This window comes from Aythya ferina (assembly GCF_964211825.1).
Source record: "Aythya ferina genome assembly, chromosome: 3".
NCBI lineage: Eukaryota > Metazoa > Chordata > Aves > Anseriformes > Anatidae > Aythya > Aythya ferina.
In genome coordinates this window covers 29,350,384-29,367,403 of record NC_140298.1, presented here as the reverse complement: position 1 = coordinate 29,367,403, position 17,020 = coordinate 29,350,384, and the positions used below count along the sequence as shown (strand labels likewise).

The following is a 17,020-nucleotide window of genomic DNA, read 5'->3' as shown; positions in this document are numbered from 1 at the left end:
ATGGTTAATGGGCATTTGAGATTTGCCTGGAGAGCTAATTCACGTCTGTCCCTGCAAGCGAGGCACTCTTGATTATCAATAGGGAACACCATAAACGTGAGCAAAAGCCAAGCAGAAATTGCAGACACCTTAGCAGAAGCTCAGGGGGCAGCTGAACCTGAGCTATATGTAATGTGTCTGGAGGAAAGGATGTAAACTCTTTTTATTACTTTCACGTTGCATAAAATACCTGCACAGTGGGCAAGGGAAATCTGATGCAGTAGTGAGAGATGATAAATAAACACATTGTTCTCATTTGTTTGGTCTCAATTTTGTTCCCTTGCTTACAAATGCCAACTGAGCAACCACTGCTAATATGAAGAGGCATATATCCATAACCAGCTTATGTACCAACACAACCAGTTTGGGCCTGGTGACTGTGCTTGCTTTCTGTTTCTGGACAGTAGCAGGGGAGAGGATAATGGTGCCGTGCTTGGTTGCAGTGTTTCTGCCATTGCTGTCAAACCCTGTGATTCCTTATGGTTTTCTGGTGAATTTGCTTCTCAGCAATGCTTGCATGGTAGAACCCCTTTGGGTGTTTTAGTTTCAGGTTTGATCTTGCTCACTCTCATGAACAGCACATCTCTTCTTGTGTTTGGTCACAAGCATCTTCTCTGCCATCTGACAAATGTTCTCATCCAAAGTGAAATAGTCAGGAGGTGGAGGCAGATATATCGGTAAGATAAAAGTAAACATTTAATGCCACTATAGTTTGATTTTTTTTCCAGACATCATATTTTTGACAATGTTTCACACCTCAGATACCACAAAAGGGATATTTTTTAAGCCAGCAAACAATAAACTTTACAATTTTAATGGCAAAAGGTTCAATGCATTTGTTGACCAACTTGGAAATGGCTGTGACTTTCCACATTTTGAACTTGTTCTCATGCTGTTCTTTCTACTTTCTTTTTTTTTTTTTTCCCATAAAATTTAGTTGATAAAATATATATATATCTACTACTAATACATCCTCTTCTGGAATCACCCATTGGTGGGACCAGCACAAGACATGTATCCATCATTTTGTCTCCTCCTTAGCCCTATCTTATACCATTGTTATAACGAGAAAGAACATAGCCACGGACAGAGTGAAATGGATTTAGCAAACATACACTTCAATGCATAGCACTTAGATAAGCATTTCCAACCATGATGTGTAAATAAATTATAAAATACAAGCAACTCTATAAAACAAGAACATCCTGAGTTTACAAATAAATTATATCCTTCATACATAGAATATGATGTGGATGTTAGTAACCAGCAGTTTCAGCTATGGGAGAGAAAGAAGTCAAACAGAAAAGTTAGTATCTATGCATACATAAAACATATATGTATGTGTGCTAGATGTAAATATGCACACACATACACATACAATAGAAAGGGTGAATACAATCCATATCTATAGTATATAGAGAATATGTAATATAGCTGAAACTGCCTCAAGCACCATTTTTAACCATTATTATAAAGTTTGCTCAATATATAAGTAGGACCACTCAAAGTAAGAAGGTTTGGGTTGTATAGTTTTTCGTGTCTGAGAGAGTTTTGAAGATAGTTTGAAATATTATTGATGACTGTTACTATTTCACTGCCAGCACCTCCATTCTTTGATGAATAATCATGCCCTTTGTGTTCAAAATGTTGTGTAAGTGAGCCTCAGTCTGCTGCCAGTGAAGCTGGTGGCAAAATCCATATTGACTTCAAAGGGGTCAAGATAAGGGTGCTACATTTTCAAGGGAAACTAATTTTCTTTCCTTTTTTTTTTTAAAAAAAAAAAAAAAAAAAAAAAAAAAGTTTGCTTGAGAAGAAGAAAGAAGAAAAGATAAAGCCAATAGTAAAATGGTTTATTATTTCCAAGAGCAGGTATGGAAGCTCAGATAACCTGTGATGAGCGCACAATAAATGCAAGAGATAGAGATAATTAACTTTGGATTGACAGATCATTCACAGTTTTGTTTGCCATAGCTATTTGGAAACCTATTTCAAGTCTTGCAATAGCTAGCAACATCCAGCCTTGTGTCTCCAAAAACTGCTGGGTGTCAGCAATGCAGAAGCCTATGGGGTAGCAAAACAAGGACCATGATGACAGCGGGATTAAGCAAGACATGTCACCCACCTGTGGATGTGAGAAATACCACCTCTCTGTGCTATTTACTCCCATCATTTACTCCCATCAGCATGCAGTGGTACAACTGCTCTATCTCTGCATCCCTGATGCTGTGTGACCATCCTGCCCATATGAACAGGCACCAGAGGTTCAATAAACCCCCCATTTATTAGAGTATTTGCTTTGGATAGTCATCTGCAACACAAAAACTTCAGGTTACAATTTATAAATCTATGAGGACTTGACAGGAAGCTTTATCTCCCATGGAGTTAATCGTCCAGGCTTTCAATTGACGTGACTAGGGTGTACGCATCATGCGTAAGTTCAAATTGTTGTGTTTAACAGCAATGATCGCGAGCTATCTTGCCTTCAATTCGTGACACCCTGAAATACAGAGTAGTTCATCTGGATTACTTTTACAGACTTGAACATTTCAGTAACAGCCTCAACATGGGAACTGCAGCAACTTGGCCTATAGGATGCAGAACAGGGGGAATAAAGGACCTTTAAAGGAAGCCTTCAGAAGTCTTTCAAGCCTTTTTCCTGTAGTGTGGCATAAGTCAGCTTCATCTTGTTGAGTGACAGGAGAAAGGTTTTATGGGCACTACACGGAAGAGGGAGGGAGTGGGGCTTTTGCCATTTGTGAATAGCTATGAAACCTCTCCAAAATAATATATGTGGGGGGGTATCTCCCTCAGGCTACATATGTATGCATTTGTCTGTATGTATATACTACCCTTCAGTTTTGATGATTGTTGGCTCAAAAAAGCAAAACAAAATCACAAACATTTGTAAAAGGCAATGTTTGTCAAAAAGTACACTTCCTTCAGCTGTCATAAAGTTTGAATTCCACAGTGCAGATAATAGTGGCAATTTTAAGACAAACCATATTATTGAGATAAATGAAAAAGAAAAGTATTTTTTAAAGGACCAAGTCTATTTTGATGTGTATTAATCCCAGCATTACTCCAGGTTTTCTGCCTCTATAATTCCCATGTTTAGGGAAAGAAAGAAAAACCTATACATTATCTGCAGTTTTCACTTTTAGCTTGCTTTGTGTCAGAGGAGTATGACGTTGCTCTTTACTAGCAAGTATTTTATGTAGCTGCAAGTTTCAGATGCTGCATGGTGTGATACTGGGAGTCTTGCCAGACCATGGATTGAAGCCTGCGGATGGTCAGTGATAAACCTGTGCGTGGCCTTTAGGCAAAATCAGAGCTGTGTCAGAGTATCAAATAAATGAAGAGCTCATTCTTCAACCGTACAGCTGGCAGCACAATAAATACCAAACAAGTGGCAGGTGACTATTCCTTTTCTTCACTACTGGGTTTACTCGGCTATAACTCGTAACTCTTGATGCTGTTGTGCCTCACCACACAGTTACACACAGTTATACCAACGCATGAGATGAGGACAGAGTCGGGATAGCGCTAAGAAAGGACGGCTTGGGTATCGGTTTGCTTGCCTGCCTTCTGCAAAATAGTACCTCTGATTACTCAGATCTGAATGAATTGACAAGAAATCATTCTGAAGCTGATACAAGGCATGAATGGTGGGAGCGAAGCCACATGCAGCTGTGACAAATGCTCCAGGAATTAGGGCTCTCCCACATGCTCTACAAAACGAAGGGACCCAGAGCGCCCGAGCTGGCTGGTGCATGACCCAGGCTTTCTGCCCGCTGCCGATGCTTACAGGGACCAACGGGATGGCTGGACTCAGATCACAGCCAAACTGCCAAGTTTAAGGGTGCACCTGAATTTGGGGTCATAGAACAAGTTCTGTCCCTCGTAGAAATAATATTCAAGCATGTCAAGATGAAAAGTTTTCAGAATTAGGCCCAAACTACCCCATCTGCCCTTGCCTGAAACTTGCCTCTAATGGAAGCTAACGGCTGGTGCGCTGCACTCACTGCAGAACCTGACAGTAAAGAACCGTGATCCTCTGCTGCACATGCAAACAAAGGTTTAACCTTCAGGCCTAATTGCGTTAACACCGCTGTTTCCTACTGAAGCTGTTCCAGGGAAATGAGATTGATTTCTGAATATGCAAACAATTAAGGATTCCATTCACATCGCTGGTATGTCTTTTGGGTAACGATGCCTTTTAAAAAATACAGGATAAAAGCGGCATTACACTGGTTATTACATTGCTAAAATAATGGGATTTCCTGGATGACTTGCAGAAGTGTATGAGTCTTCTGTAAAATGCTGGCTACTACAGACTAAAAGCAATTTTAATAAGGTCATAATGCTTTTAATTATCTGTTTTGAAGATATTTGAAGTATAATAATATAAACTTTAAAGTAAAAAGCTATTTTAACAGAAAATGTTCCACAGATGTCAAATCTCTGCAAATTTACATTCCCTTTTATGCATTAAGCCACCACAATTCCCAAAATTACAGTATTACAGTGGCAAATTTTGAAATGCACTGACAGAAAGAAAAAAAAAAAAAAAGATTACTATAGATTTTAGTATATGAATACTAATATGTGATAGGAGCTATGTGGCAGAGGGGGTTGGAACTTTAAGGTCCCTTCCAACCTGAGCCATTCTATGAGTGTTAATGGTCATTATAATTAAGTCCTCATAGATAAAATATTTGTAAGGACTGTGATTTTGCTCTTTCACTACCTAATTTTCAGTGTGTCAAATGCATCCTTGGTATAATCCATTTGGCTTCACAAATAAATTTTGGTCCATCCTGATAAAAAGGGCAAACATACAAGGTACATGGTTTTTTTCAGGTAACCCTTATATAAATCTATCAGTATTTTTGCAGAGTGTTTCCACTGGGAGTTAGTGCTTGGCATATTGTAAGATGGCATTAATGTGCTGATGCAGGCAAAGGAGGAGCTGCATTTAAGAACAATAAATTCATGAATTGATGCATACTGAGTATGTTAAATGCTGCTCTTATTTTCTCATAAGCAACAGGAAGGTCATGCAAGTGTATGCTAGAAGAATTTTTGTGAATGGGCTTATTTTAATATAAAGAAGAAGAAACCCATACAATAAAACAATTATTTATGCTCATTCATAATTAAAATGCAAATCTCACACACTTCTTCAAGTAACACAAAGGATGTTCCTTCCCACATACCGTTTATAGATAAAGATGCAAACAAGTACAACATTTGGATATGCACTGAGGCCCAGACCCTCATCCTTTTGATGTCAATGTGAATTTTGTCATTGCTCCAATAAGGGAGGTGTTGATTAGGAAAATGCCACAATCAACATGGTCTTGTGGGAGATGTCCTTGCCCATGGAAAGAGGGTTGGAATGGAATAGAGATAGCACTTCTATAACATGCCTGAAGTGTTATATTCGCTCACTGAGGACTCCTCTTTATTTCTGAACCAGCTGAGCTGAACAGAGCCTGCACTTCTCAGGTATGTCTGTGACTACAGACAGACCAGGCCAGGGACCCAAAGCTGCCAAAACATGTTTTGCAGTTGTGTGTATCAAAAAGAGGCAAAGCTAAATTTTATCAGTTATAGAAAGGAAGACAGAATAAACTGAACTGATATTTTGGACTGATAAGTACAGGAACAATCACCCTAAATGGTAAGTTTCCAGTGAGTTATTAGTCCCAGAAAAGAGGGTTAGGAGCTAGGAGAGCTAGGCCTCCTCATCCATAGCTCTAGCTAGTACAAAGCTAAAATACATGAACAAGAAAACAAGCTATGGGGATTGAAACAAATGGAAAAGATATTAACTTCACCCTAACGTCACCTCTTCTCTCTCACATGTTGCAGAATCTATAGGTTGGGAAAATTACTGTGTCCTCTAAGGTGGAAGGTAGTATAAAAGAACACATAAGCAAACCTTGCTTACTGCTAGAAATATTTGTGTTATCTGGAAAAGCTGAATTTCTCTTTGAGTGGCCTTACTCTGGTAACAATAAAAGACAGTTAACATTTATTCATATGTTGTACTGATTAGGAAATATCTCTACAAACACAAGTTACTTAGAAACAGCAAGTCTGAAATAGGAGAAAACACCAAGAGAAAAACAAGCTGTAAATACATTTCAAAAGTGTGTTTGTTTTTTTTCCTTTTTCTTTTCTTGACTAGCACCATCTGTACACAAGAAAGTATGAACATAAATGTTTGGATAATAAAGATTTGCAAGGCACTTAAACAGTCTTTCTGGATAGGTTTTCTTTTAATGAACCTCTCTGTGGAAGTCCTACAACCACCTTCCCTCCTCCCTCAGCTAACGCAGGGAAAGAAGTCTCTTCTGCCAGCAGTTCTTATTTACAGACATGTCCTTAAAGGTTCCTCAAAGTGCTCTTTTAGGCTAACAGAATCAACATCCTTATATCTCCATTTTTCATGCTTGTCCTGTTTTTTTTTTTATACTACTCTTCCGTATAGTAAAGCAAATCTCTCATACACACAGTTGAGACTTGACTCCAACCTTCATCCTCATTCTGTTGTCTTTGGGATGCTATTCGGAAGGGAAAAGGAGGATGGCAGAGATGCCCATTGAAATTCTGTTGAGGTTCGCTCTTTATCTGCGTCTAGAGGTGATGTCAAAACAGGTGATCATCATGAGATGGGCCTTGCAGAAGTTGACACGATTTTCCAAACGTTCAGTCACACATTCCAGGGCCTCCAGGTATTCCAGAGAATCCAGCTCAAATACCTGCTCCAAATCAACTGTAGGAAAGAAAACACACAGGTAGAAAAAGTAGAAAAAAAACAATACTCGTTACTGGGAGAGACAAATCTAATTCAAGCTTTCAAACCCATTGGTACTGTATACAGCATTATCTTTAGCTTCCTATTGCCATTAAAATTTGCCTTTTCTATATAATGGCTATTAAAATAGCTCGTCAGCTTACTGATAGTGAAAAATATTGTTATGATCGCATTGGATGATTTCTTGAGCAATATGCTCTGCCATCCCCTGCAGAGGATACTCCATACTCCATCTTTCCTTCAGCAAAGCCACCAGGACTATTCCTCCAGCAACCGCATGGCTGACTGTGAGGAAAACAGTCAGGGCAAAACACAAGTAGCCTTCAGGTGAACCTTTGCTCCCACAAGGAACTAGAATATCTTTTTCCCTCAAGGTACTGAGGTCCTTCTGCATTTGAATGTAAATGCCCTTTAAGCTCACTAAACTTTACACATATATTGTAATGAAGAATGGGCCAAATTCATCCGTCATGTAAGCCCACTAGTGCCAAGGGACAAGTTTGCTTCATGGTGTTATTCTGTGGTAGAAGAGCAGATTTACAAAATTGCTCATATGTCTGAGTGATATGATGCCAAAAAAAAAATAATCTCATTTTCAGTAGATGTGGACTGAAAAGTGTGAACGTTTATCTACCAATGGCAACATTCACCACTACAATGCTGTACCATTTTAACATTCAGCTCTCAGGCAAAAAGGATTGTTCAGTTCTACTGTTGACATTTAATAAGAATTATAGGGACTAGTTCTAGAAATACAGTCAAGCTAAATCTTGCCTTTAGGTCATATGTCAGTTCATTCTAGTTTACAAACACAGTAGCTCACATCTCATTCTCTGCAAACCTTTCTGCTCCCCTTCCTCCCCACAGTGAAATAAACCAAAGGACACCTATGAGTTCAGGCAATAAAACAATGTCCTTACATTCACTGAGCCATTTATTAGGATCCAGCATCAGGTACTGTTTCGTCACCTCCAGTTCTCTCATTAACCACTCGTATTTGGCCTTGACCTCAGCGATTCTCTGCTGGCGATGCTCCAGGATTTTCAGCTTGGCATTGAAACATATGACTTCCTGCCAACCAGGAAAAATGAGCAGGGAAGGAATAGGTGAAGAGATGAAGAAACACCCAGATCCATTCAGCTAAATGATCTTCCAATCAATAATACTAACAATGAGCCATTTACTCTGCAAGCATACGAATTACCACACGAGATCATCTATCATCTGTTTTATTTTTATTGCTTTTGTTAGATTTTGATGCTTTCCATCAGCGAGCTTTGAAGACTTTGCAATGATAGTTAATAATAAACCATAATAATTAATAACAGACAGCATCTTGAAATCAGATTAATTGTAGCACAACATTTCTGGATTTTGTCACCACAAGTTTAGCTAAGAAACAACTATGCTCTTGGGAGAAGGAGGCAAAGCTTGGTGTATTAAAATACTAAGTATATCTCTATTCTTGGTGCACGAGAAATGCAGTAGTCACATCATTAAATAAGGAAACTGGTAGCAATATCAAATTTAAAACATTCTGAAGCAAAACAAGTATGTTGTTGTGAAAAGTTCTAGCAATTCACAGTCATTAATAACGAAGATGTATTTTCTGTAAAGATAAGGGGCACAGTAACAGCACAGGCTGCAGTGCTGTCCAGAGGCAGCCTGTCTGACCTCACTGGACCTCTGCGTAGTGGCGCCCATCAAGATGTACAGTAAGGAACTCATGGTGAGGGCCGTGCTATCCTTACTGGGGTGGGAGCGGTGCCAGAACCAGAACTAGCCTCCTCCAAACCTGTGTGAGGGTGGAAACACCACCCCAAAAAGTGATGTTTTTCCCCATGTAAAACTGTATCAGACAGCAACATCATTAATAGCCTAACCAAATGATGGGAGTCTATGAGGGAAAAATGCCTTAAAATAATAAAAAAGGCTACATACGTGGTTATTGTAAAACCACCAACTTCAGATCCTCTTCCCAGTCATACCTCTCAAGAACTGACCTGTACAATTCTCTGGCCTACTTTTAAGTTTTGATGGGTGAGGTTGGGAACAGAAATTTTGTTAGTGGGAAGAAATAAGCTATTCTGGAAACAATCTCATCAAAGCACTTGAGGCACCACTGCTGTGTGGACAGACAGACATGAGGAGGTGCTGGAACACAGGAGCCACCAAGACTATTACCAAGGGACAAAAATACAAGGGACCAATGTCTGTTAGCTGCTACTGAAGAAGATGTAACTTGAGTTACAATTGCTCTTAAATGAGATATGGGGTTTTCTGCCAATTGAATTAACCATATATAATATTACACACTGCTGATTGCATGATCTGAATTCCTCCCTCCAAGAGGAGGCAGACAGATTACAGGGGTTGCACTCACCTTGCTGTCCCCTCCTCGTCGCCGCTGGAGTCTCTCCACATCATCTATTTCATAGACTTTGATCTCAAAGGGCTCCCCCAGCCCCCTCTGTCCACTTCGCAGGGGCCCATCCACCCAGCGGACCCCGGGGCTGTTGGCAGGCTTCCTTGCAGGGGAAGAGGTGTCAAGGGATAGAGCTGGAATAAGCCTCCGTCTCTGCGAGCCTGCAAATGCAGAAATTGCCGTGCTGCGTTAGCACACACAGGTTTGATCCGCAGAGGCCATATGCACCCTAAAGCTTCCAGAGCTTGTGCCTGCTTTCCTTTGCTCAGGTCTTGGTGTATGCAGGTATGTCAGTGAAGGACCAGAGCTGCAGGCTGCAACTGGGCTAGCTTTGCTTTCCTCTTGCTCCACTGGCACTGGCTCCTACAGCCTAAGAACAAGCATTAATTAGCCAGCCTCTCCTTGGACCATCTCAAGGGGAGGTGTGGTCTTGTTTTTTGTTTAATCATAGCACAAAAAAGCTCTTTGATGCCCTAGTTCCATACTGTGCTGGGGCTGAGTGACAGTATGCCCCCCCAGTCCTTTGTAACTGCCCTGTAGAGCGGCTACAGCAGTAAAGCACCAGTGAGGACAAAATACCTGCACGAAGTACGTCCAAGCTTAGTGGATGCCACAGAGCTACATTAGTCTCGTCTCTGTTTAGTACAGCATTTTTCTAAAATGTTTGTCACTTATACTCTTACTCCAGCACTGGTGAAGGGTGAGACAGCAGCAAGAACAACGGACTGGCAGCAGGGTTCGTCACTGTGCATGAGTCAGGAGCAGCGCTCACGCACGCCCGTCTGCTTTATAATACCAGCACAGCGCATCAAAGCACTGCAATAGCTGAAAATTTACCATGTCTGATAAAGCCTATGCCATATGGAAAGCATCTGCCATGTGAGTTGCCAAGTCAGGGCCTCAGGTAAAGCAGGGGAGAAGAAGTACGTCACTGGCCTGATGGCAGCAGTAGGGAAGTTGAGCATATGGTTTGTTGGGAGAAAGAACAGACACACACAACATAAAAAAGAAAAACAACTGGTTACATTTCCCTGCTCAGTTTAGTACAATCAGAGCGATGGCTGGGTTACAGAAAAAATAAGAGTTTTGTGGCTGACAACTCCTGCCTGTTCTCCCCTGGGAGACAGCAGGAATAGAAGGGATGGGAGAAACCAAAAACAAAAGCCAGAGCCAGAAAGTTTGAATGAAACTATTAACTGGCTCTCTTGGCTGCAGGAACAAAACTGATGCCAGCAGGGAAGGGATGCAGAATGATCATGCAGATTTTATTTTAAAAACAAGATACAATCATTTACAGGAATCTCTAACACTACATTCATTGAAACTTGCTTGCAAATAGCTTCAACATGTCTGCCAACTCTGTGCTTCAATGAAAGCTAAAAAAATAAAATAAAAATCCATTGATTACTTGTTTTTTGGATTTATAAGTAACAACGTATTGGCTGGTTTCATTCATGGGAGTCTATTTTTCTGCAATCTTTGCTGACTTTGCAAACTACCACATTTTGTCCCATTGATTTCCAAGTGCAGCAGTCTTTGCTAGAAACCAGAACACAGCAACCTGCAATTAACCTGTAAATGCTAGCTTTAACATGGAGAAGGGTTGGTCTATCTTGCTGTCCACCTGCAAAAACCTGGTCTACGGAGTTTTTATTCCAATGCATCAGATAACTCTATGCAAGAAAAGGAGAGCAGAGCCAAGCCAGACAGACAGGGAGCTCTACCAGCCCTTTGCACCCGATGGCCTCAGACCTGCCCTGCCCACCCCATGACACACGTCGCACTTGTACTTCTAGTCAAGCTGCAGCCCAGCAAACGAGCCCAGGCCAGAACAAATGAAGCCTTTAAATACCAGCAAGCACGTTTTTTTTAGACCTTTTGCAACAGCCACTGGAAGTCAATGCCAGCACAGCTAACAATGGCGACAACAACAGATCAACAAACTGTAGTGCTAAGGGTGACTCTCATCCGTGATGTTAGAGAGAGGCAACCAAACGGGGACAGCAGCTGTGTACATGAGGGTAGGTGGGACAGGGTGGCAGACCATTACTGTTTGTTATGTGCAGAGGCAGATCCTGCAAAGGGCTCGGCCCCTCCTGGAAAAAAAGCCCTCTGCTTGGCTGGATGTGAAGGGCTCTGAGTGCACCCCAAGTGTCACTCGAGACCAAAAGGTTTTAGGCACTAACTACTTCTAAAAACAGTTTTTAGGGGTTTGGCCATGGTTTCTCACAGGAGTAGTCTTCCAAATTTCATCTGACAGCAATTCACCCAGAGAGGGGGATGAATCTGACTCACCTTGCCACAAGAACACCATCAGGCTTTCACTTGGAGCAAAATAAAACAGATGTCACCATGGTGTGAATTACAGGGATGCTGGTAAATGATTTTGCTTTTAGTTCCCTTTTGCATCTATTTTGGCTCAATGAGAAACAGAAGCCTGGGGGCTAGAAGGGGGGTCCAACATGAGGCTAATAGCTTAAATCTTTTGGTGAAGAGGCAGAGGAGTGGCAAGAGACACTAACATACGCCCATCATGTTTTCCTAGTCAGAGCTCATGTTTGGATAGCCTGTGGGCTATCACAACATAGCAAGGCTGATGGCTCTCAGTGCACCCAGGCAATGCAACAGGGTGGGCACAGCATCACCTGCTGGGGGCCTGGAGAAGCCACCACATCCCCTGAGGGACACAGGGGACACCACACAGGTCTTGCTGCCCCGCTGCAGCTGTATGGCTGCGTGTGAGGCTGAGACAAGGCAGAAGGAGGGAAGTCTGTTTGTCTGAGCCTTGAATACTGACTCAGGATGATTTATCTGAGGTTTAGAGTGCTTTGGGAGAAAGGAAAGACCTGCACGTTGGTAGGGAGGCAAAACTGAATCTATTTTATTCTAAATATGCACTGATTAATAGGCTGCTTATTAGGCCAGGCACAGAAAACGAGGGTGTCTTTGACAGGAGACTCCTGGCACTGACCTCTCCATTTTGTCTCTGCTTTTTCTGGTTTCACATTAACTGGGATCAGGCAGGAGATACAGCCTAAGCAGAGTGTGTCACAAAGCAGCTGACAGCTCGCTCATCCGTATCAACACACAGAGGCAACAACTGAACTGCTCAGATGCACGCAGTTTTCCATTTTCACAGAAAATACCTATCTGAAGTCACATATTTATTGCTAGCATGTGATGGAGTTAGGAAGCCCTATATTTTGGCTGGGTAATAAATAAAATGCTCCGTAGGAACTGCAGCATACCACTCCCTCCCTTTACCTGCAGGAAGGCAGGGTACATTTTTCACTTAGCTTGAAGTCAGAGCTTCAGAACAAACCCACAACTCAGAACAAACCCTCCTGAGCCTAGCTTGAGCATGAATAACCACACTATGAAATAGCCCTGAAAACCCACAGATTACAAGATCTGGTTTAGCAACAGATCAGTTGCTCTACGGGGAGCTATTGATTAAGGTTCGGCAGGTTCAGCCCTGCCAGTGATGGACCAGGATAAAATTAAGCTAAAAGGAGCAACACAGCAGTGAAGGTGTGCAGTGTGAAAGCAGATCTGACTCAAGGGTGGCACTGAAGCTACTGCAGCAGATATAAGTCCGGAGAAGCCTTCATCTTTAAGGTATTAGAAACAGACCAAGCTAGCTAGGTAGGTATGTAAGGGTAACTTCAAGGATAAGACTCGCTGACCTCTGCAAAACTACCCAACTCCATATGGATATGTGCTCATAAAAGCATGTGTTGACTGGGGCAGAAACCCTAGAGGTCTGGTTTTGCTTAAATACTGTATAGCTTGCAGCATTCCCTTTCTATTGCTTTCCAAGCACACATTCCAGCCTGAGCATCTTTTCTGTGGAAAAGGTAAAAGCACAAAGTACAATTGCAAAATCTCCACGAAAAGAAGCATGATGTGTATCTCTTCAAAGCAGGATGCGGCTGAATGGGATGTTAAACAACTGCTGTCCTAGAAATTTCAAGATGTTTCAAGCAGAAGATGAAACTGTAATTTGATATATCATAATTCCAGAAGTTTATAGTGTGTGCTTAAAGGCAGGATGTAGAGCCAAAGCTATTCCCTACTGCACTAAATGCTGTGGGAGGTAAAACTGCCTTTGTGTGCAGAACCTGTTGTTCAGCATTTTGCTTTTTTCTCACTATGCAGTCCATTCAAACTGAAAGCGATTACAAAAAATAAAAATAAAAAACTAATCCTGGCTAAGTAGAGCAGTACCCCTAAGCTCACCCCATTCTTTCTGTGGCTTCACTTCTAAGAAATACTGTCCAGTAGTGATAGCATCAACCTCCAACGTAGCATCAAACTGTCTGCTTACTGGTAAAGATTACTTGTCCTGTTCCCCTGCTGCTCTTCACTGTCTGACAAGGGGGCTCCTGCTTTGTTCGAGTTGAAGATGCAATGCTGACTTCTCCTCTCTTCCCCATTTCCTACAGGATCTGCCCTGCTGGGCAATTATCCGTGACTGAACCAATTCCTCACCATTCCTTTGACCTCCCTCCTCCTAGTTTATTTTACAGTGCCCTTTCCTCAGTGCAGAGCCCAGCCATCACTCTTCCTTGGATTTTCATGCAGTATGTGCAGTGCTAAGCTCCCCTCCCGGTTTCTCAAGACGTTGCCAATGCTTTCGCGTGGAAAAGCCTTCTGATGGTGAGGAGAATTCATCAGAAGTATTTAGGGTGCACAACTTGAGGTCGGTGCTCCAAACACCAAAAAATACTCAGATGGCATAGGAAGGACCATGCCACAACTGAAAACCTGGAGCAGGAAACACTGATGTGATTTCTCATTCAGAAGAAAAATCTTCCATGCCCATCTCACTGCAAAATAATTCAGGCCATATTCTGTGTCGGCTTAAATGCATTGTGAATCAGTAAGAAGTAAAAGGACACCTGAGGCTAGAAATAACTGCTTGCTGTACACAAGAATACAGCAATCCTTGTTTATTATTTTCCATCCATACCTATACAAGACATGTTGCTTCTATACTAGTATGAGGAATATGCTGAGGTACAGCCTACACCTAATTTTTTTCTACCCCTCCCATTCATTTCTTACCCATGCTTCCCGAGTTAGTGTCTCACTTTATAAGGAGCCTTTCAGGGCAGTTTAGAGCTGGTGAATGAGCACTGCTGACACCAGCCCTGAGGAAGCAGCCCTCCTGCAGCGTGGCAGGCTGACAGGGAATCTGAGAGACGCTCCAGGGAAGATGCTCCAACACATTACAGGGGATGCGTTTTCAGCACCCACGATCTCTAGCAAAAACCAACCGGAGTCTCTTCTAAATCTTCATCTCCCTTTGGTCCAGATTGTGGTTTAAAATGGATTTGTCAGCATTGGGGTGTTATTTAAGGAGCCAGTTACTGTTATGGCAGTACTGCACTGAATAGCTGCACTTGTGGCTTGGCCAGCAAAGGCAGAGATGGAGGAAGGGGCTCTACAGCCGTAGCATTAGCTCCCGATGGGACAGTGGTAGAGGCATTCCTGTGAGCTAATTCTGTGGCAGTGCAAGGAGCAGGTTTTATTTATACCCGGCCTAATGGTGTACGACTCAGTCATGCATGTTACATGGAGCCTTCACTGCGCACAATAGCCTGCTGCCACTTCCTCTATTAAATCATTCCTATGTTCATGTGGCTGAAAGCTCAGTGCTGGCATGCAGTAGTCAAGCGTGTAAAAAATGATTACTCTGATCCCTTTCAACACAGATTTGCTGCATGAAATGGCCTGGCTTTGACCTGGGAAAATCAATGCTGTTGTTTTAATGAACAAAAAAAAAAAATTAAAATTGGAGCTGAAGCCCACACTGCCCCTCCTTCTGCTCCACCCCCCAGGGCCGTCCAGCCAGCAGTCACACTCATAAAGGGGTCACCTGCACACAGACAGTGTCTTGCTGTATAATGCTAAACATCCTTTGTCATGCTAAAGGAATAATGCAGGATATCAATTAGCTACCATCAGTTGTGAGCAAGTTAACGTAGAAATGCTGGAGATGCCCTAGGCTTTGTGATACAAAGGGCAATTTTCAGCTCCCCACAGTGCCTTAGGCAGTCTAAACATGAACTAAATTCCTTTTCACTTGGATTCAACAAGAAAAGCTCAGACTCTTTTTGTTGGTGTTTTGTTTCAGCATTATCATTTTGGCCACGTTTCAAAACGTGTTGCTTTGTAATATTGGTTGGAGATGGACTTTCATAATTTACAGCCCACAGATTCAGCCTCTGGCTTTTTCTGCTGCTTTCGTAGGCTGAGCTAAATGCTTTCAGAGGTACAATGTGTATGAATATGGAGTTTTCAGGGCTTTCCAGGAACCCTGAAATCTCCATTTTTAAAACCATCCCAGCTGTGAAATCTGGAGTATGGAGGTAAGAACAAAACAGTTACTCTAAATGTAGATAATTATTGTCATGTCTTAATGGTCTCTCTTTTTATGAAAGCACTTAAAATCACGTAGCAATTTGCTCTACTTAGGTGGTGAAACAGTACTGAGAAAGAGCCGTAAGAAGTCATGAAACTTTACTGCAAAAGCATTAAAATGCTGCAGCAAGAAACTTTAATTATCTATAGGCAGACAGGTTCCCCGTGCAAAGATGATTAAAATGTGGGCACACACACATATACATACACAGGCAAATGCTATCCTAGACTGGTAGGAGCAGGGTCTTGCAAATGCTGGGAAATACAACTGCAGACCTAGGCATAGGTTTAAATCAGGAAGTCAGCATTTGGAAACCTTGGCTTTTCCTCAGTCTTGTTGAGACTTGGCTTTACTACCAGTAGTATCCCTTAGTTTTTTGTTTTCCAATGTTCTGTGATAGCCCATGTTCAGGAAGGCTGAAAGACAGGCATCCCAGCTTGGCAGAGCACTGCAAGCAATGATGCATGACAGCCCTTAGACCTATCTGTATGTCACGTGGGCTGGGGGCTCCCTCAGGCACCCAAGCCCATTCCCAAAACGAACAGGAAAGCAAACAGCCTCAGGAACATCTCTGCAATTTCCATGGGAAGCCCCGTCTTGTAACAAATTGTCTTAGAGCCCCTCTCATTTTGCTGTCCCAGGGGAAGTCTCCTCACAGACCTGGCAGTCCTGAATCATCTGCAGGAAGAGAGGCAAAAGGCAGGCACAAGGCATTCATGTGCATCACATGGGAATGCAAACAGGGCCTGCTTGCCTTTGCTGGGTAAACCTCATTAGAGGCTGGGCTCTCACTTTGCTGCTATCTCAGAGCTGAGGGGATCACGCATTTGGAAACAAGCAGTAAAGCTGTGCGACTGAAATCACCCAGTCCTGTTTTGCATTGAGAGTTGTTTTAGAGTAAAGGCCACGTACACCCAAACTGAACTGGGGAAAAGATGCTAACAAGGCAGAAGAGCAACAAGCAGCTACGTAACACTTCTGATCTAAGGATCCTGCTCTGCTACTTCTTCCACAAGGCCACTATCCAGTTTTGTGAGCTGTTAAGCAGGGAACACGGACACTACATGAGCTGCCCAAGGTGACAGAGTGAACCAGCAGCACCCCTGAGAACACAACACAGACGGTGCAAGTCCTAATCTGCCACCCTGCCAGCCTCCCTCTTGTCCCTGTTGTGTTCCCAGGATACAAATATGGCTTGGTTAAAATGGAGGTAAGCCTGAATGCATTTCCTCATGACACAACGGAGTCTGTACTATAAAAGCACCCTTGTCATTGTCTTTCCGTGGACCAGCACTGGGCCATTGCA

The 17,020-nt window shown here is 42.4% G+C and overlaps 1 protein-coding gene across 6 annotated transcripts in view; it reads right to left on the bottom strand.

Annotated features, from left to right (window-relative positions):
- Positions 1-711: 711 nt before the first annotated feature.
- The window catches only part of KIF26B (kinesin family member 26B), a 301,650-nt gene continuing 285,341 nt past the window's right edge, over positions 712-17,020 (bottom strand). For all 6 annotated transcript variants that reach the window (XM_084512195.1, XM_084512198.1, XM_084512197.1 and 3 more), the window contains 3 exons: positions 9,246-9,448; positions 7,783-7,933; positions 712-6,820 (listed from right to left, as the gene is read on the bottom strand). In XM_084512195.1, coding sequence (XP_084368321.1) covers positions 6,672-6,820; positions 7,783-7,933; positions 9,246-9,448 — 503 coding nt within the window. In that variant the 3' untranslated portion in view covers positions 712-6,671. The remainder of the gene's footprint in view (positions 6,821-7,782; positions 7,934-9,245; positions 9,449-17,020) is intronic.